A 21,693-nucleotide genomic window follows, 5' to 3' on the forward strand; every position below is an offset into this window, starting at 1 on the left:
CGGCGAGAGAAGGGCGGCGGCGCCGTCACGTGAGGCGCTGCCTGGCGCTCCTCTCCCCGTGCAGTCCCGCCGCCGCCAGCCCGGCCCGAGCCCCGCCGCCGCTTCGTCTCGCTTGGCTCGCCTCGGCTTCCCGGCGCTCCCATGCCCAGCAGCGAAGCGGTGCCGCTGGGGCTGGGCGCCTGCCGCAGGTCGGGGGCGCTGGGCGGGATGCTGTCGCTGGTGGCGCGGCTGTTGGAGTGGCTGCGCTCGCTGTTCTGGAAGGAGGAGATGGAGCTCACGCTGGTGGGGCTGCAGTACTCGGGCAAGACCACGCTGCTCACCGTGCTGGCGGTACGCGGCCCCTGGCCCGGGGCGGGGCGGTGCGGTGCGGGCCCAGCGGCGGGGCAGGGCCGCGGGGGTGCGGCGGGCGCGGCCGCCCGGCGGGGCTCGAGGAGCCGCCCGCCCGCCCGGGGCCGCCGCCCCGCGGCCTTTCCGCGGCAACAAGTGCGGGCTTTGCTGCTGCGGTGGTGTCTCCGCCTGCCGTGAGGTCCCGCGGCGATGCGGAGGGATGCGGTGGGATGCGGAGGGAGGGAGGATGGGGGAGGCGGGCGGGCGGGAGAGCATGAGGCAGCTTTTGCATCGTTTGCAGCCTCGAGAATTTCACAGCAGGAGTCTAAGGTGTGTGGCAGTGTTTTCAGAGGGAGGAAGAAGATGTCTCCTGGGTCTGGCTGCAAAGTATGCCCATCTTGGAGCACATTCACGGGCATGGGCTCTTGCCGTGGTTCAGGTTGGCTTTCCATGTTCAGTGTATCCCAGAATAATATATTGTGCATCCCTCAAGGCCACAATTTGCCCGTTACTGAATTCTCTCACATCAGTTGCAGCAATATTAATGTCTCCCACAAATCCTCCATAACTCTTCCCCAGCATTCAAATCTGATTCCAGCATTCTGTTTCCCCTCTCGTGATGGCCTTGCAGCCTCTCTAATGCTGACACCTACCATGACATTTTCTCTTCTGTCACCATGCTGAAATACATTCCTCATCATTGTTTGCTGTGACCTCCAAACTGCATTTGGGTCCATCCCAAAGATTTGCTTTCCATCAGAGGATGGAAATAAATATATCACATTTGCTTACTACTGATTATGAAACTTTTCTGCGAGGTGGTATCTCTTGTGAGCTGTATTGCAGCTTCAGCTGCGATGACATGAAAATTTCTAGATGTTCTTCAGTCCTTATTGTGAAAAGCTAGTAGATCATGAATCAAAATCAGACTGGGAGGTGTGTGTGTTAAAGTCAGAGAGGTTGAGGCAATGAAGACCTGAGTATATGATATTTGTTATTTGCTTTTGTATATGATTATGGATTAAGGGAAAAATAAGAGATTATGCATTAGTGTACATGAAGAAGGGAGAGGGAGCAGGAGAAAAAGGAATGGCAAGTGCCTGGTGAAAGTATGTTTTAGGTGACACCAGCAATCAATGGAATATACCTGTAGCTGGTATTTTAGTTGGTTTGTCAGGCACTCAGGTCATTTTGCTAAGATAGGCCTTGGTGCTTCTTAGGCCCATTGGAAGTGTTCATTTCCTAAGGGCAGGCCTTGCTGAGGAATGGGGAAAAGGCATGACAAATTACCTTGCTTCTTGGATTGTTTTCATGAACAGAGCAAAGAAGAGCACAGCGGTTCAGAGACCTCAGTAGTGTGTGGTGCCAGACTTTGTAGTGTGTAACTGTCTGTCCACTCCTTTGTACTATACCACCGATGGAATGGCATCATAGGTGTTTGTCTCTGCCATGTAATCTTCAACACCAGAGCACTCCTGTTACTGCAGGTCTGATTTTCCCTGCAAATGTTATTTCTTAAGAGTATTCTACAAGGCATTAATGTTTTGTGCCTTAGGGAGGGTCACACATTGCAGATTTTGTAGATTATGGATCTTTCAGTCTGGAGATGACATGCCGTGATAATCTCAGAAAAAAAGTGGTTGGAGAATTTTGAAGAATTGGGATAAGACAATGAATAATAGTTTACTCTTGAATACTGTTGATACGGGAAGGGCAAACAGATTGGGAACTCTATGTATGTTTGTGAATATGTGGCTAGAGTGTGACGATGAAAATAGGTGTTGCAAAATAGTGGCTACTTTAAATGCAAGCTGAAATGGATCAAGAAAAAACTTTGGAAATTCCAATTTTTTTTCACTTTGCAAGAGCACTCAGAGATCCTGTCGTGCTAAGACTGAATAAACGCTCTTTGAGACAGTCTCTGCTCTCAACAGTTCGAGCCATATTTAGTCCTTATTTACCAATGGAAACCTTACCTTCTACTGTGTGGATATGCTTTGGTGTAATGGGATAGAATCTGGTCCATGGTTGTTGATATGATAAGGGGTAATGATGGTGTCCATTATCAGTTCAATATTCAGAAACTTTTAGAGAACATTACAAACTTCTTAGCATCAGTTATTTTTCATTTGTGTCAGGAGATAATCTGTTTTTATTGAAATATGACAATAATTTTTTTTCACTTCTTAAGTATTCATAAACATAGGCAATTTGTCATGTAAACCTTCCTTAGCAACCACAGTAGTACAGACTTTTTACTTTATGGTGCTGAGGTGGTTACAACACTTAAAACACAGTAAACAGAGCTCTTGGACTAATGTGAGCAAATGATTGAACCTATTCCTTTCTTTTCTTCAGTGTATAGGACAATAAAAAACTGTAGACCTAATACTTCCTTTGTATCTGGTTCCATTCAACCAGAATGGGGAATTTTTAGAGGAAACGACTAAAGACCAGTGAAGAGGATGCTAATTCTTTACATTCTATCCCCAATATTAGAGGAGTTATGGTGGGTTGTTTTTTTTATTTCTTTTATTTTTGTTTTCCAGTTTTGCGTATTACAATGATGTATAATTGGCTGACAAAAGTAGAATTTTGACTTCCTACAGCCTTCTGAGTTAAGCGTCTGGTTTTCCAGGCATTCCTGTCCTTGAGTAATGATGCTACATTTTTGGTTTTTATGTGTTCATATGTGTTTATATATCAGTCCTCCAGAAATATAGGTACTACATATTTTAACAAATTTGTATAATTATAGAATCATTAAGATTGGAAAAGAACTCCAGGATCATCAAGTCCAACGTTTGACTGAACATCACCCTATCAACTATGCCATAGCACAAAATGCCACATTCAGTCCATTCTTGAGCACTTCCAGGGACTGTGACTCCACCATTTTCCTGGGCAGACCAGTACCTGATTACAGAAGAGCGTTTACTGGTTGGCTTTGTGTTACTATATCCAGTTAAAAACTTCTGTCAGTGCTGTATGTGTATCTGTATGAAACTGCAGAGTCTTTTGTCTTCAGGCTTTTTTTCCTACTGCTGTTGCCAAGTTACTGAAGCAGGGAGGAAGAGGGAAAAATGGGACAAAAGATGTTAAAGATGTATAGCACAGAATTTAGCAAGGAGATTCCTATAAGCAAGGTTGAACAAGGAACTGATGGAAGTTGTTTCTTGCCTGAAGGATCTGATTCCAAACTCTAAAATTTTGTGAGACAATCGTAACTGTCAAAAGTTATGCAGCTTTTAGAGCCCCAGATTAAAAATCATTAACTTTATTTGTAAATTCAAACTGGAGGCAGAGTGTATTCTCACTCCACCACACACAGAAAAGAGAAAAGTTTCAGAAATTGTACAGATCTCAGGAATAGCCCCGGAGGGGTAGACTGAGAGACACATTGCTGTTCCAGTGCACCCTGAAGCTCTAATCCTCCATTTCTCAGATGAGAGGGAACTGATGGAACATGACTGCATCCTACCATGTCCATATACCCATATTTCTTCCAAGAAAACCCAAAAAAACAACCCAGGCCACTTGGGTTGATGAGGTAAATATGGGCAGATAGATGCAGAAGGGCAGTGGCAGGCCCAGAAGGTGCTGCTTTCCTTGCTGGATGACTGGAAAATCAGGATTGCTGTGTCTGTTGCAGAGAGCACCTTGACCTCTGTGTGGACATAACTTAAGTAAGAAACTGCCTATCTTATTGTACCATGTCCCGGTGGCACAATAGCTTGTTAATGATGCATTTCTAAAAGGAGGAATGAATGATGAGTTGCCTACTCAGATCTGAGTTTTGTCTTTATCCTCAAAAGGTGTCTTCTGTAGTGGGTAGAAGTCTGTAAGATTCCAGTTGGTGTGATGAGAAGTGTCTGTTATGAAAATATTTCTCTGAACTGGAGGAGGAGGAGGCAGCATTTTTGTGCTGGATGTTTAAGTTTGGGGTTTATGGTACACTGAGTTAGTACCTTGTACTTTTCTGTCTTAATGGCATTTACTTAGCTCTGCAGCAGGATTCTTCTGCTGTCACCTACACTGCAGAAACAAGTCTGCACATAGTACTTTCTGCATGGGTAGTCCTTCACTGTTTTTATATTTGTAGTTAAACTAGTGGTAACAGTAGTTAGAAACTACAGGAAAAAATAATGGTGTAGTCAGTTTTATAATATTTTATCATATTGGGGATAGGGCTAGGTGACATTTGAAGTTTTCTTTCAACTCAAATCATCCTACAGTTCTATATTTTGGCAGTGCTGGCAAAGGATCAGATGAAGAAATTATCTGAAATCTCGTGGTTTCTGGGGTGATCTTTGTTACTGAAGAGAATAAAAGATCGTTTAAAGGGGCTGAAATGAACAGTCTTCCTTGATGTGACAATGCAGTAATTGAAGTGCTGGCCAGTGCTCTTGCTGAAAATTAATGTGATATTTTACAGCATTGTAAAATAACATTTTTTAGATTGCAAATGAGAACCTTTCTGGTATGTATCAACTGTTTTATAATAAATATAATTTTGGTTTTATATTCTAGTCGGGGCAGTTCACAGAAGATATGATTCCTACAGTAGGCTTCAATATGAGAAAAATAACAAAAGGAAACGTTACCATAAAGGTAGGTGTGCATGTTTGAATTAATACAGAGGGAATAAATAATAGAGTAATTTCAACTGGAAATATGAAAGACAGGAAATTTCTTTTAAGATTACAAGATCCCTAATCTGTTTTTCTAGCTCCAGGCTAACTTTTTTAAAAACAATAGTAATACATTTTTCTGTTACAGTGAAATCGGTTTGATTTCATTGTGTTCCATGCCAGGCAGAAGTTCTGTTGCACTTTTTTTAGGAAGGTTATAAAATGTGGAGATACTGAGGTAGCTGAGTTGACTCCTGGGGGTGTATCTATGTTCTCTCTTCCCCTTCCCCTCTCCTCCCAACTGTAAGTGAAATCTGGAGCGACTTGACTCCTAATTTAGATATCTCAGTGAAGAGTGTGGTTTAGCTCACATGTTAGCTATGCTGAAATAGAACATCTAGCTTAAGTCAGTTATCAGGGAACCATCTCTTAGAGCTGTGGAGACACGTAGGCATCAAAGTAGAGATAAATCACTCCAGTAACATTAAGGCACTGTCTGTTGTTTGATTATGAAGGGAGCCTGGTTAATTAGTCTAGATGAAATTCACAACTTCTAGCTAAAATTAGGTCAAGGGAATCTAGATTTTTGTCTTCACCTTGACTTTTCCCTCCTTTTCTGTAATATATAAGTTCTTTTTTCCCTCAGTTCTACAGATACTCTTCCTCAGGTTTGGTATGATTCCTAAACCACTGATCAAATTCCAGAGATGCCACAGTCAATAAAAAAGTTACCGCATTCAACCATAGTTCATAAATAAGCCACAGGAATAGGAATTTCCTTTGTTTTTTGTCTTTTGCACAGAAGCAATGAGGCCATGATTGATAGAGAGAAAACATAGGCATAGTTGGAGGGCTGTACCAATGCTGCTGCAGAATTGTCAGATGTAGAAGACAACAGAAAAGTTGTTGATCGTTCATTAAACTAGACAAAAGTCTTTTACTAGTCAGCAGTCATAAAAATAAAGTATTTTTTGAGCCAGGATAGTTCAAGAAGAAACTGACTAATAGTTTATAGAAGGGTTGCCTGAGCAAATTATGTTGCAAGATTAAGTTGTGCAGAGAGGGTGTGGGTGGGTTTCTGTGGAACTCGTTTTACTATTTGATCTCAAAAGTAATTTTATATATAGTTGCTATAATATAATTTTTAAGAGTAAGGAGATAATGCTAACATATTAATATGTTTGTTAGTTTCGAAGATGATTCTTGGTTTGGAAGCCAGTCTGCACAGGAAGATATTTTGACTCGTTCTCACAGTCTCTGCTACAACAGCATTCAGTGAAAGTCAGGGGTGTAGGGGAATATGACTCTTACACATACATGCTTATTTCCTTAAAAGTCTTTCAGGATAAACGACTTGTATGGCACTATTCCTGTATCTAGGTTCAAATCTTACAGGTTATTGCTAGATAAGGTTTCTGAAATTATTTTACTTTGAGAAAAATGACATAATCTGTTGATAAGTTGATGACTCAAGAATGATGAGGAGCTGCCTCTTGCTAGAATCCTTTTGTGAGTTATTTGCAGTCCAGTAACAAGGATTCAGAGTAAAATTTTCTTTAACCGTTTTATCACAACAAAACAGGTATCCCTTCTCATAGAAACATTATGATATTCGACTGTCAGCTATTAAAATTCATGGATAAAGTGTTATTTTATTAAACCCATGAAGTTCTTTAAACAGGAATGATGTTTATGCTAAGCAAAGACCTGACATTGTGTCTGACCTTTTTCAAAGGTTTCAGGGGACACTGCAAAACAGAATCAATTAAACTTACTATAAAATTGAGGCTGAGAAATCATCTGGGTCAAAAAGTAATCAAGTGAAAAATTTGCATTCTGTATATAAGATATATCACTTTTGGAAAAGTAAGTTGCAAACTCAGCAATTAGGTGATAATCCTTTATCTGTTTTTTCCTGTATTTTGGGGTAGGCCACTAAGAAGGAAGTACTATGCTAATGCAGTGTCACTGCCTGGTTTCTTTTCTTCAGTTCCATCTGCAAATTCCATACAATTCCAGAAGGTGGAAAGAGCTGAAACCCGTGGTCTTCTTTCCTTTCTTCTGATATTGGCAGTCATTTCCAAAAGACAGAAGATTTATTCTCATTTTTAGTCTCTAATCTTAATATGTAAAAACATGGTCACTGACGTGTGTATGAGTATTTATCTGAACCACACTAAAAGAAAAACACTGATTTATGCAAACCAAAATGTTTCCTAGGAAGATGGCAGTTTCAGATGTTCTTGAATTGAAGCTAAACCTGTTTAGAAGTGTAAGGCTGCCAGCTTTAACCATGAATTGTCAAATTTTGACTTATCAATATGTTTAATAACCTGTCACCTGTTACTTCCAAGAAGAGAAGGTAATAAAGGAAGGATTTTACCACACAGTATTTGAAATTGTAAGCAGGCAGCTTTATATTTTGAGGTTGTGGTTGAGGTATTGAAGTACAGGATGATTTTTAGCACTGAAGTATTTTATGTACTACAACTTAGGGATCTGCTAGAACTATTCTGTTGAAGTTCGTTACACAATTGATGGCTATCTTTTTTTTCACTGACAAAAATATCAGACTGAATGGCTTTGAGATTTTAATTCCAAGCAAGTTTTGCTGTTTGCTGAGTGATTTGATGATTTTTCTGTTTTTTGGATCTGCTTAGTATTAGCAGTCCTTTTGCTTTGATGAGATTTACTATTCAAGCTAGACAACAATTAATAAAATTTACTTCAACGAGCCAAGTTTCAAGAACCTCAGAAGACTTGAATCATGAACTGCTGTTTAAAGTAATTGGGAATATCCAGCTAAGCAACCTTTGGTTCTTGCAGTGATGGTCTTAGAGCAGTCTCAGTTGAAAGGAAATAGAGAACCACAGACATGTGGTGCACACAGATAATGCCACAGATTAATTTCTCTTGCTCTTGCATTTGCTTTTCTTAAAATAGCATGGCCAGGCAGACTATGCACTTCCTGGCCATTGTGGTCCAGAGGGAACGGAGAGCAGGGGCCTGGAGCTGGCAGGGTGGGCTGTGGTCACCCCAGCTGTCACCACTAGATGCCGGTGTCCCTCCACCACACCCTGCACAGCCTGGCTGTAGGAGACCAAAGCTGAGCTTCTTGCTGCTTGCACTTTGCTCTGATGTGGCACAGAGGCAGGAGGAGGATACCAGCTCTGTGCATTCTTCTGCCAGCTTCCTTTGTTGCAGCACTCCTGCTCTGGACAGTAGTGTTTTCAGGTCTCTACACCTCCTCATAGAAGCAGAATCCTCCTGCTTTGTAATGCTTCCTCCTACTATTCAGGTTATCTTACCTGTCATATTGTCATTTCAAATGTCATGCAGTAACACACGCCTATGTTTGTACTCTGAGTGTAGCTCCAGCAGTGTTTTAGCACATACTGGCTCTTCTGTATGACTTGGATCACTCTGAAAGAGCTATGCTGTGTCTGGCCTGATTTCAAGTCAAAGTGGTTATTTTGTTAAAAAATGAATTTTTGCTGCATGTCCCAGTGTTTTATGATAATTATCTGTAAGGAAGAGCTGTCTTGGTGAATTTAGAAGGGCTGTAATCCACAGCAGGAAGTCCAGTTATTAGTGCTAAATCCCAGGGATTGTTTAGTGTGTTCATTAATGACTTGGGTGGGGGGAAAAGGTGCCCCTTCAACAAGTTTGCTGGTAGTACAAAACTGGAAAGAGTAGCTGGTGCAGCAGAGGGTTCTGCTGCCACCCAGAAAGACCTTGACTAGATTAGAGAAATGGACTGACAGAATCCTTAGGAAGTTAAGTACAAGGACTTTGCTTTTGTGTCCTGTTTAAAACCCACCTGTTGATCCTTCTAGCATTTTATTTTGTGTCACTGATAAAATGGCAAATAGCCTCTGTCCACTTAGAAATACTCTCTCCCATTAAAGTGCTTCTGTGCTTGTTGTCAGGAGTTGAAGATAATTTGTGAACATTTTGTGTTTCAAGTCTATTTCCAGTTCTTCAGTGAAAATATTAGTATTAAATTATGAACATTGAAATGAATGTATAGCTCTTTTTTCTTTTTTTAATCTGATGTGATTAAAATGCCTAAGGGTATGTTTAAAAGTTGGACTTTATCACCAGAGAGGAGGAGAACAGAGTTCTTTAAAGGGCCAAGACTGATTTCAAAGAACATAGTGTTATGAAAAATATTGCCTGCAGAAAATGTAACCATGTTGCACTTTTTTTTTTTTACTCTAAGAATAACTATGAAGGCATTTCATATATATATAGGATAATAAGTAGTCAGTATTCTAATAGTAAGATATTAATACTTCCTTATTAAGTTACATGGCTGGTAGGTACTATAAGTTAGGCTGTATATATTTTTATATACAGGGCAATTTATTAAAAGTTTAAGGTTATTAGGTTTTTTATTCTTCTGTTTACTAGGCAAAAAAAAAGGATTTTTTGTTTGAAGATTCCAGTCTAGAATAGGTGATTGTTTAGGCTTTGTCCCTTGTGAGCTCAGTCATGTGGTAAGTTAAACCAGCCTGAGCCAGTTGTCTGAACTTGCTGGGGAGCAGTAGGTGCTTTGCAAGAATGGTTCACCAGGTAGGCAAGGTGGGTGAACCAAACAGAATAATTTCCTGCTGTTGGTGCCCTCTGAGCACTTCAGTAGCCAAAGAGAAATTTTGCTCACCTGGATTAAATGCCTAAATTTTAGGTGATTGAAGTTGTCCCATGCTTTCCAGTTGCTCCCTGTCATTACACACTGAGTTGGCTATGAATGCAATGACTGCTTGCTGTGTATGCGTGAGCTCCTTGGTCACATCTTAGGCTTGTCTGTGCACAGTGTGGTGGATGTTACTGGTGCTGCCTTATTCTGCCCAAATACTCCTCTCTGTTTAACAAATTGCTCACCTGTTTGTTCAGGTTAGGTTTTATAGCTGATATTTCTGCATACTTCCAAGAAGAAAGATAAATTTCCAAGTTCAAATATTTGTAGTGTTGGATTCATCTTGCAGGTTGAGATGTCTGCATGTAAACAGCTATGTCTGCAGTGACGCTTAAGCTCTTTTAAAAGAAGTCAGAGGAGCAGCAGCCAGTATTATCAGGCCTAGAGCATAATTCTGTCATCCCAAACAAGATGTTACATCTGATCAGCTGAAAGGCTGTCTAGACTTTGCTGACTATGAGACTGAAAAAAGCCATGTAATATGACATCTAGAAAACACTTTTCCTGCAACTTTCTGATAAACCATCAAGTCTTCCCACAATATGAGCTAATTTGAAGAAACACAGCTAGAGTGTTAATGAACCTTCCTGTAACTGAAAGCTTTCAAAAATCTTTGAACCTGTTCATGTGCATTTTTGCTCAACTGTCATGATACAGCTCTGTGCAAAAGTGAAGGATCAGCTCCTTAAACACAGCTAATAACTACAGTCTTAACATGGAGTCTTAGATCCTTGTGAAGAAATTGGAAAGAGATAAATCCAAAGTTTCCACTTTTAGAAGAATTTGATATCTTTCAGGTAAGTGTATGGTAAACAGTGGTTCCATCATGGTGATGTAGTTTACAGATTAAAACATTGCCCTAATTAATGACAGTGTAGACCTGCAAGCACAATAAGAATTACTGCACTATAGGAGTAGATAGGAACGAATAAACCAGTGATGTTAAAATGCAGTACCAACAAGATATGTGCCTTTGAGGTTGAGGTCTCCTGTGAGGCAATGGTAGCATGTATCAAAGAAACTTTTTCTCAGTTTGGTCATTCTGTAAGCTTTTGCTGATTCTTAAAATCAACTCGTGTTCTAGGGATAAAATTACCTTTTAAATATTATGAAACTTTTATTCCTGAGGGGCCAGTAAAAGCCATGGGAGAAATGTGAACACCAGCCTCTTTTTAAAAACAACCAGGCAAAGTAAACTTCTTTATATATCTAGCTGTATGTTCAGCTGTTAAGTTTTAGTCTCCTGCCTATCCCCATTCATACCCAGAACGTACTTTTTACCTGTGTATTAAATACTGAAATGCAAATATAATTGATATACGAAACATGCATGGTTCATGCAAGAAAACTTCTTTAACACTAAGACTTCTCCCCTTTCCTTCCTGGGTACCTCTTGTATTCTCACAGTTCTGTCTGTTCAGTTGTGCACTGTGAAAATGGTTTGGTGAAGCAATTTGTGTTTTGAATTAGGTAGTTGAATCTTTCATTGGCTATTCAATAAAATAAAGAGTATTGGAAAGTTACTATTAAAACCATTTTGATCTCAAAAGGAAAGAGGTGAGGATTTCTTTTATTTCATACATTTATTTCTTTTCCATATTTCAGATCATTATTACTATATTGATGCAAACTTGATTCCAAAGCATTGTTAAAAAAACACCTAGTCTGTATTGTGTCCTTCATGTTGTACTATAATGAATAGCTGTAAGCCTGATTAGGGAAACTGACTGGAAATGACTTATCTTTCCATTGTTTCAAGGTGACTTTTTCTCCTAATGAGAGTAATCTTGTTCTGCAGTGCAATTTAATACCATAAGATATAGTATATCATCAAGCAAGCACAAAACTAGTATTTTTTTATCTTGCATAATTTATTTTGTGATTAGTCCAGGCGACATCATCTTGTAGATTTTCATGGCTATCAGCATTCCAAAAGTCTAATCTGACTACTAGCCTGCCCTATCATTTTTCCCTTTTTTTTCCTCTGGTCTACCAAGAAAATAATTTCGTTTCTTTTTCACGACACACAGAACCGCATCAGATGGCTTTGGATAGTTTCAGGGTCTTGATGAGTTATTGGAGTAATTAGTGTTGGTGTATGTTTTGTCACCTAACCATAGTGCTGAACTGTGTACTCGTCACGTTCAAGCTTTTAAAGTATAAAGGTCTATGTTACTAAGACCTTTGATACAGTGCTTCAAATGTCAGTACAGATAATAATTGATACCCACTTCATGGTCAGAAGCTCTTTCATGTGTAAAATTTTTTATCTTATTCAGGGCATCAAAAGGCACTCTACATTTAGGTGATACAACAATTTTATGTTGGAAGGGGTGGTAAGATATCAATCAGGGAATGATTGTAATGGTGAATTGGGAAATATGTCTTTCTAAAATATGAATACAAGATATTGAAAATGATACAGAAATTGATTCATAAATATGATTCACAGGCTGTGAAATTAGAAAAATAGTGGACATAATTGAAAAAGACCTTATCCCATGGGTCTATGAAGTCTTGCTCTTCCGTGCAAAGCTTTGTTGCCACAGCAGGCTTAAGTTGGATTTATAGTGTAAATGTGAGGACAACTCTTAAAAAACTTTGTTTCTGTATATATTACTACCAAATTTAGTTTTTTCTGTAATATGCCTCCTAGATCTGGTATACAGTATATATTGTTTTGATAGCTAAATCCACTTAAAATAAGAAATAATTACATCTCTTTGTCCTTGGCAGAGGAACAAATGCATTACTTTTATTTTTCAGTGTTCATCACTGTCTTAATCTGTGTGTCACTTGTAACACAACTGTCTTTGGATGTAGCTGTAACAGATACAGTATTACAAAGCCCTGGCCTACATGATGTAGATATGTTACCTGGTATTTTGATTAGAGAAACAGTTTTGAAACAAGATATTGTCAGCCACCAAAAATACCAATTTTTTTGCAGGTAAAGCAGAATATGTAACTCCTGTACAGAAAAATAGTGTGTTAATGTTTTAGTAAATAGGAAATTCATGAGATTGCTGGACACTAATAGCATGTGTAAGTATTTATGGGATTGGAGCTTTTATAACATCACAAGCAGAATTTGAGCTTTCTTCAAAAAACACTGCTTAATTACTTCAGGCCTACCTATACTACTGTTTCTTTTCTGGTTCTGATTAATTGATCCATGTGTCTTTTAAAGCACATTTGCTGAACCAGTGGGAGAGCTATGGGGGGTATTGGAGCTCCTTAGACTGGGGAGTGTCATCCCTTATGTGGATTCAGTCTGCTCTCCGACCAGCTCTTCGTTTATTTACTATCTGTCTTTATCCTGTTGATACATTTAGATACATTAACTCTCCCTAGCCACGTTAAAAATTAACCTGCATGACTGTTTAATGCAATGATGACATTCTTTTTTGTTTTGAGACTGTGCATTTACAATAATTCACTTCAGTATGTAAGACTTTTCTTTCAGTGAGTGGGAAAGGGTATCATTCTCCAAAGGAACACTTGGAGCTTTTGGTATCACAGGACTGACTTACTCTGTAAATGTGCCTGTCCCCCTCCATTAGCTGGAAGGGGCCAAGAAGACCTTTTAATAAAATTTTAGAATTGGCAATACAACTTGCATGCTGCGTGTAGGAGTTAATTTATTCTGTTGGGTTAGGACTATGTCATCAAAAACTATTTTGAGGATGGAGTGTTCTTACCTTTTCAGGTGTGGGACATTGGAGGACAGCCAAGGTTTCGAAGCATGTGGGAGCGTTATTGCAGAGGAGTCAATGCAGTTGTGTAAGTTTTCTTTTGTATGTCAACAGAAAATGTACTTTGCAATATATATTATAGAATTAGATATGACATTATATTGTATATAAATAAAATATATTTTTTCCTGTCCACCTCCATCACTTAAGAAGACCCAATACATTAAAAGTAGTGTGTTCTCCACATGCAGCAACCCACACATGTAAGTAATTGCTTATTCCAGGCTATGTTTTCCCCACAGGCTATATTTAACTATATCTTCCTACATCAATAAATGCAGACTTATTCTAATGCTCTTGTCAATATCAGCATATTTATCACATTTCAGACGTTTTAATGCAAATTTCTGCAGGTAATGGTCAATACTATAAATAACTTTTCTTCGTTGCAGTTACATGGTAGATGCAGCAGACTTAGAAAAAGTAGAAGCCTCAAAGAATGAGCTACACAGTTTGATAGATAAGCCACAATTGCATGGAATTCCAGTAAGTATTTTCATTATTATTCTTACAGTGTGGCCTAAATCCTCACGAGTTGGTTCATCTGGTCTCTTGAAAATACTAGGTTCTATATGATGCAGTCTTGATACATTAAGCACTCTTAGTAAAATTACTGTGTTTTTTTTTCATAGCACTCAACTTACGAGTGCACTGTGTTTACATTTTCTTGTCTAAAGGTCAGAATAGATTTCAAAAAATTGTGTTTTCACGTGTGGCATTATCAGACTTTCAGTCAGTCCCTTGTTCACTGGGTTTCAGCCAGTGACCCAGGTTTCTGGCAGTATCTTACAGCATGTGAGATCAATCTTTCTGCATGTTGGCAGACAGTAACATCAAGTAGTGTCCTCTGCCTCCAGATATTGAGTAGGAGCTTGGCTTTTTTTGTGTCCTGGCTTTTTCTTGACTTAGTATTTCAAACTAAATTGTGTGGGAAAAATGCAAATATGCATCTGTTCTTCAGTTGGAAGTGTTAAAGAATAGTGTATTCAGCCAAAATTCTAATGAGGAATATGAAGGTGGAGACTAATGTTGTTTATTTAAATGTAATCTGCCAGTTTAGGAATCCATCAGGTTATCACTGGTCTTTATGTTGACACCACCAAGCAAGAGTTCATACCTTGATTATAAGAAAGAAAACAGTAATACATACAAATGAAGAAGTTGCTCAAAACTTGATGGCTCCTCTGTGGCCCCTTTTTTGTAGGCAGTTACTTGGACACTTGCCACTACAAATAAGCAAAGTTATCTGAGGGTGAGTGGACAGTGTAAGGACTTAAAGAGCACAGTTCAAGTTCAAAACACTTACCAAAGGCACAGAAGGAACTTCCCATAAGATAAGCCACCACAGCAGGAACTTGAGATAAGCACAGATGCCACAGTAGGCAGGAGCTAATTCCAGGCCTAACAGAGCTGAAGGTTTAGTTAGTAATGGGACATGCTGCCCATCTGGATGTTGCCACAATGGTGAGCTGTGGGAAAGGAAGTGTTTGTACACTTGCCATCAGTTATGGGAATGGCATCTACACCCCATGGATACCTGGGACTTGGTCTGTATGAAATAGTACCTCCAGTATACAGTCAGCCTCCCTCTCTTTCTCCCTCCTCTCATCCCACTTTTCTCAAGAGAGAGTTTTTCAAGTGATTCTCCATCTTTTTTTATAAGGTTTGCTATTGTTGTGATTTTATATGTTAATTATCTATTAAACAAATCCTACAGAAATCTACAGTTATTCTTTTCATGAGGAGTGTCATTGCCTGTCCTTTGCACTTTCTTCATGTGCTTTTTTGCTTTTCACTTTTCCTTATTGAAGTGATTGGTCTCTCATATCTTCAGTAGTATTTAATTAAGTTCCTTGCCTTTTATATGTTATAATATCACATTCCAAATGCCCAGTCTGAACCACGTGGTAATTTCCAAGGTGTGATGACATACTTTTTACTTACTTTTATTTCATATGTAGTAATTAGTATTGAACTTCCTTCAATTTATTGTGTTCAGGATTTGGCACTATAGGTTTTAGAGCAACTTTATTAATCTGGACTGCAAGTAATGAGTTTAATATGTTCCAGATTCATGGGACAGTCTTAACTTAGAATTGTAGCCCATCTGGAAAACAATAATGCAACCATAACTAGAAAAACCTTCCACTGTTTACTTTATCTTAGAATGTGCTCAATCCATTTATCTGACCTTCATTTATACCGGAAGCCTTAAAAGCTGGAACTCTGAAGTTCCAGCCTCTATTCGGTAAATTTTCTGCATTTCTTGGACTTAATTCCTAATGGCTGCCTTTCAGATTTCTACCATGGATGCTCAAATTGGAGAGAGAGGTGGCTGGTGCTTAGGTGATACTTAGTTCAGAGGCTGAGCTGTTCAGTGCATCAGTGTTAAGTAAGGGAGCAAAAAAGCATAGAGAATTTTGTCTGGTTCTTTAGGACCAGCCTCTGTTGCTGGGGCCTTACTTTTGATTAACATCAGTCTGGCCCTCTGAATTGAATATCCTTTGGTGGCTTGAGTGGCATCCTTGTAATGTGTGCTCTCTTCCACATTTCTTTGCATTTAATCTGACACCATCCTATAATGCCATCCAGAATGGAGAGATTCACTTCCAGAGGAGACTTCTGATACCAATACACCCAGAAATAATTTGATGCAGTTTTCAGAGAGTATACATCCAGCATCTGGTCCTGACTAGGAGTGGGATTTCCATGATGTTCCCACAGTCATTGGTCATTTTGAATATGTCCTCTGTTAGATTCTGTACAGCTGAAAGATCCAGAATAATGCCAACAAAAAGTTACAGGCAAAAAAAACCATTCATTGCTCCTGGATTTAATATGTATATGAATTATTTCTTTCAGGTGCTAGTTCTTGGAAATAAAAGAGACCTCCCAGGTGCACTGGATGAGAAGCAGTTAATTGAGAAATTGTAAGTAGCTGCTTTTATAAAAAGCTGAGACACTGTGAGGTTTGATATACAAGTCAAAATTATTGGTAGTCTATGGCAATAACTGGCTATAAAATATGCTATTTTACATTCTCAGATATTCCACTTCGAGCTCTGCTGGTGCCTGAGTAGTGATCTAGGCTGATAACTGACTGCAGTAGATTTGAATCTCTCTTGATTGTTCTTTGGTTGTGTAAAATTATTTCAGATAATCCTGTTTTCCCATCACTGAGGCTAGAACTGCTATGGATAGTGAAGGAGTCATTTTGACTTCTCACAGTACAATGCAGTGTCAATTTAATGCTTGAATGGCATTAGAACAAAACCATATCAATCTAGTGTTGGTAAATTTAAGCAAATCAGGTGTTTTTGTCGTATATCCAAAGCATAACTTAGAGATTACTGAAACTAACAAATCGATGTGTGGTAAACGTAATTGTAAAGAAAATACACAATTTTGTAAAAATGACCAGTATAGCACAAATTTTGTAAAATAAGATTCACAAGTCACATAATTTTAATTAGTTGAAAGTGAAGTGAAGTTTTGGTATAGTAACAATGATCCAAAGACTGGGTTACTAAACTGGGACTCACAGAATAGCTGAAGTTGGAAGGAATCTTGAAGTCATCTATCTTCTCAAGCAGAGACTTTTCACCCTTGAAGCTGATTGCTCTGGACCATGTCCAGACAGCTTCTGAACATCTCCAAGGATGGAGACTTTGCAGCTTCTCAGGGCAACTTTTGCTAGTGCTTAGTCACTCTCAGAGGTAAAAAGTGTTTCTGTGTGTTCAGAGAGAGCTTCCTGTGTTTCAGTTCATGGCCATTGCCTCTTGTCCCATCATCTCCCTTCACATTAAGTTCCCTAAGCCTTTTCTTCTCTAGGCTAAACAGTCCCAGCTCTTCAACCTTTCTTAGTATGTGAGTTGCTCTAGTTCTTAATTATTTTAGTCATCCTTTATTGGACACTAGCCTGTAGATTCATATCTGTCTTGTATTGATGGTCCACAGCTGGTCAGCTGGTGCTGAATAAAAGGTAAGGATCACCTCCTTCAGCCTGCTGGCAACACTCCTAGAGCACTCTAGAATACCATTAGCATTTTTACCACACTGCTTGATGGTGTTCAACCTGGTGACCCGCCAAGACCCCCAGATCCTTTCCTGCAAAGCTGCTTTTCCAGACAGTTGGCATCTCACATGTCCTGGTGCCTGGGATTGTTCCTCCCCAGGTGTAGGACTTTGCACTTCCCCTTGTTGAACTGCATGAGGTCCCTGTCAGCCCTTTTCTCCAGCTTGTGAGGTCCCTCCAGGTGGCAGCATGACCCTCTGGTGTATCAGCCGTTCCTCCCAGTTTTCTGTCATCAAAAAATTTGCTTTACCCCATCATTTGCAAGAAATGAAGATGTGGAACAGGATTGGAGCCAGTATTGGTTCTGGTGTACACTGGTAGTCTGGGTTCCAGCTTGCCTTTGTGCCACTGATCACCTAGTGTTCAGCCAATCTTCAGTCCACCTCACCTCTGTGCATCCAACCCATACTTCCTCAGCTTGTCTGTGGGGATATTATGGAAGGACTGTCAAAGCCTTACGTCATCTACCAAACTGTAAATTTCATTGTAGAAGGTTATTGAGTTGGTCAAGCATGATTTCTCATGTATGAATCCATGCTGACTACTCCTGGTCACCTTCTTGTCTGTCACATGCCTGGGAATAGTTTCCCAGATTAGTTGCATCATCACCTTCCCAGGAATCAAGGTTGGCCTGGCATGTACTTCCCCAGGTCCTCCTTTTTATGAAGAGTGACATTTGCTTTCCTCTACTCTTAGGCACTTCTCCCCGTTGACATGATTGTTCAAAGTGGCCTCACACCAGTTCCTTTATCACTTGTAGGTGCATCCCACCAGGGCTGATGGACTTCTCTATGTCAAGTTTGCTTATTTTTTCACTGATCTGATCCTCTTCCATTAAGGCTACAACTTCTTTGCTCTTAACTTACTCGTGATCTCTGAGGCCTAGGGTTCCTGATGGCTAATCTTGCTAGCAAAGGCAGCATTTTATGTCCTGTGTAACCAGGTCCCCTGTCTCATTGACCAATGGGTGCACATCTTCTCCTGTCTTCTATTTGTCACTTTCTAGTTTCTTTGACATCCCTCATGAGATCCAACTTCAGCTGAGCTTCGGCTGATCTACTGGTGTCTCTGCATTCTTGGACAATGTTTCTTTATTCCTCCCAGGTTACCTGTCTCTGCTTTGACCTTCTGTATGCTTCCTTTTTATTACTGGGTTTTGCCAAAAGCTTATTGTTCATCCACTTAATGCGTTTTGGCATTTTTTCCAGGCTTGTTAGGATAGGTTATTCTAAAGTTTGGAGATGAACTTCGAATATTAACCAGCTTTCTTAAGCCCTTCTTTGCTACAGGGGCCTAACTTCATGGGACTTTTCCAAGCAGATCCCTGAAGAGGCCATGTCTGCTCTTGTGAAGTCCAGAGAGGTCCCTATTTATACTAGAATCTCTTGTGGTCTTCAGACTTCTCAGTGTCTTCACTTTGCACCTGCTTCAGGACAATGTTTTATGCTTGTATTTGTCACTTGTGTGAGAATAAATAAATGAAAAAATAACAAAGTGTTCAGAAGCTCTGAGGGGGATTAGACAATTCCCAGAAAGAAGTTGATTAAGAATCAGTTTCTTCCTAAATGTAGAGGCATCCTTTCAGTAGGAGTCAGACTGATATATTAAGTATAATATAGTAAACATCCTGAAGATAAATGGTGTAATCATTTGAGTAGATATTTTATTATGTTTTACTGGAGAAAAGGCTGAATGATAAGACATGGGTAATACTTGGTTGTGACCACAAAACATTATTTTTAGCTTATGGATTTTTGTGCTTTTATTTCTCACTATTACACTGACCTAAGGAGAAATTGAAATTTTTGTGAAATGACTTTATAACCTTTTCATCCTTAGAGTTTAAGAAATGTGTGGTTTTTTGTGTGCAGTGGCATATTTTAAGAATTTAACATCTGAGAATAAAATTGAATGCACTGAGTAAAAAGCAGAAAACACATAATTTATGGAAATTTCATTTTTGTTTCTGTAGAAACCTTTCAGCTATTCAAGACAGAGAAATCTGTTGCTATTCTATTTCCTGTAAAGAGAAGGATAACATAGGTAAGCTTCTAGTGTCATTAGAGTATGCTTTGTACTTTGGATCAGATCAGGTTTGAACATCTACTTCCACTATATTATTGAAGATCTCAATTTACATTGAAAGATATTTTGCAAATATTGTACGTGACTGTATTTGTTTCAACATAGAATTATGTGTAACTTAAAAAAAAAAAACCTTGTAGAAATATTTAGTTCCATGAGAAGTTAATTTGACAGGGACCTTGGAAAAGCATATTTAAAGCCTGGAATAATTAAATCCTTTACAAGAAACCTGTGTTACTTTTGAAAAAACAGTAGTTGCATATGAAAGCCTTCCAGTTATTAGGTGATCCTAAAAAAAACTTTGGTGATTTACTCTATACATGGTTTTATTTGGTAAGCAGATTTTATATGCATGTGGTTGTTCCTCGAACTGGATGGGTGCTTTTTTCCAAGTGGAAATGCAATTAGTGTATCCTGTAGTCAGTGAAGATCTATCCCTGTGAACTTGTCTTCCATCTGCCTTTGCTTTTTGCCTTTTCCACTCTCTACTGTCTTCCACTTTCCTGTCCCTTTTCTCTGTCATGTTCTCTCATTCCCTTCCCTCCACAGGGCAGGAGGAAGGGATGAAGCACAGGCTGAGCTAGGAGCAGCAGCAATTGTCTGGGGGCATGGTACCTCTGTGCCACCCTTCTCTGCATGCTGCTGACACAAGTGGTGCTGGATAGGTTGGGATCTTGCCTGGCTAGGTATTTATAGCTGCTGTACAAGGAAGCCTGGCTTGATAGAAGAGATAGGCAGCTCTGTAGGGCTCAGCTGAGTGAGAAACTGTGAGAGTGGGAATGGGAAGAAAGCCACTTCCTCTCAGCAGCAGGGAAAATTTCCATCCTGCACAGAATCAGGTAGAGAGAGATGGTGAGGAGACCCTACCATGGCACCTGGACTTCAGTGAGCTGGGGGAGATTTCAGCTGTGTGCAGAGATGTGTTTGGCAGTGAGGGCATCTCCTGGAAGTGGTGTACATGACTTGGGTATGTTAGTTTGAAGGAGACCAGACCCATATTTGCTGCAGCTTGGGGTGCAGCTGTTATCTCTGAGTGAGGGAGATGCACAGAAGGTGCTGCTACACTGGTGAAGATTAGACTTCAGGAGATAAGGACTGTAGAAGACAACACAGAATAATCTCAGAAGTTGAAGGGCAGTGAATGTGATTGAGATTTTAGAAATGCTGTGCTTGGTCCTCATCAATTTGGCAAGGCTGCAGTGGAGATTCTTAAAAGTGGGATTGTGACTGGAAACTAGTTAAAACCAGCTTAATTTCTGAAAGAATAATGGAGAAAATATATTTAGGTCCCAGTCCATTTATTTGGATGCCCTGGAGGAGAAAAGCATGCAACAAAAAGCATGCTAAAATTTGCATGAAAGAGTGATCATTAATGCAGAACAGTGTAGCTCACTTACTTGTGGAAGTTCTGGGAGTAGTGATGAAAAAGACTCAAATCCTAACTGAGAGTTGGTCAGGTATCTCCCAGTGTAATACTGTGCCTAGAAAGACTAGCCAGGTTCCTGAGTATTTGACAAAACAAAAAATGGAAGCACACTGCATATACCACTTGGGACAGCGTGGACATTGTTGGAACACCATGTAGTGTATTTTGAGGAAGGCCTTGAGAAAAGAGGTTGTGGGAGAAGATAGGGAGACCAAAGGGCTGGAAAGTATCATTTATAAGGAAAGACTTACACTATCTTATTAAATTTATGAAACTACTAGTCTGTTAAGGAGAAGACTGGGAGCTGTCTTCTTCCTATGTTTTTTTGACTGATGTCAATGCAGTTGAATGAGATTATGCTGTTTTTTCAGTGCAAACTGCAGCCTAGCTAACTGGTCTCATCAGGAGGTGTAGGTGTAAGGCTGCCAGTTACTGCATCCTGAGAGACTGTGCAAGATAATTATATAATTATTAGCTTTGGTATAAATGCAGTAGGTTGCTTTTTTATGCAGTCTCAGTGCCTAAGCTGGTCTGCAAGGATATTCATGGAGTGCTGTCTTGTACTTAAGACAAATATGGCAACAAATTTCAATTTGAGGGCTAGAGCTGCTACTGCCCCCTGACATCCTTCCTGCCTTCCTGACAAATGTTACTGCTTTGAGGCAAAAACATCTAATCTGCTCATGAATCAGTTT

At 39.6% G+C, this 21,693-nt stretch overlaps 1 protein-coding gene across 2 annotated transcripts in view; it reads left to right on the forward strand.

Annotated features, from left to right (window-relative positions):
- Positions 1-21,693, forward strand: part of LOC106854086 (ADP-ribosylation factor-like protein 8B) — a 22,609-nt gene continuing 916 nt past the window's right edge. Inside the window, exons 1-6 of one of the 2 annotated variants that reach the window (XM_014877769.2) lie at positions 1-330; positions 4,858-4,938; positions 13,367-13,440; positions 13,805-13,898; positions 16,275-16,342; positions 19,460-19,530. In XM_014877769.2, coding sequence (XP_014733255.1) covers positions 142-330; positions 4,858-4,938; positions 13,367-13,440; positions 13,805-13,898; positions 16,275-16,342; positions 19,460-19,530 — 577 coding nt within the window. In that variant the 5' untranslated portion in view covers positions 1-141. Of the gene's footprint in view, positions 331-591; positions 767-4,857; positions 4,939-13,366; positions 13,441-13,804; positions 13,899-16,274; positions 16,343-19,459; positions 19,531-21,693 lie in introns of those variants that run through there. The other variant, XM_088165748.1, reaches the window with a different exon arrangement.

This window comes from Sturnus vulgaris, chromosome 5, assembly GCF_052056855.1.
Source record: "Sturnus vulgaris isolate bStuVul1 chromosome 5, bStuVul1.hap1, whole genome shotgun sequence".
Classification (NCBI taxonomy): domain Eukaryota; kingdom Metazoa; phylum Chordata; class Aves; order Passeriformes; family Sturnidae; genus Sturnus; species Sturnus vulgaris.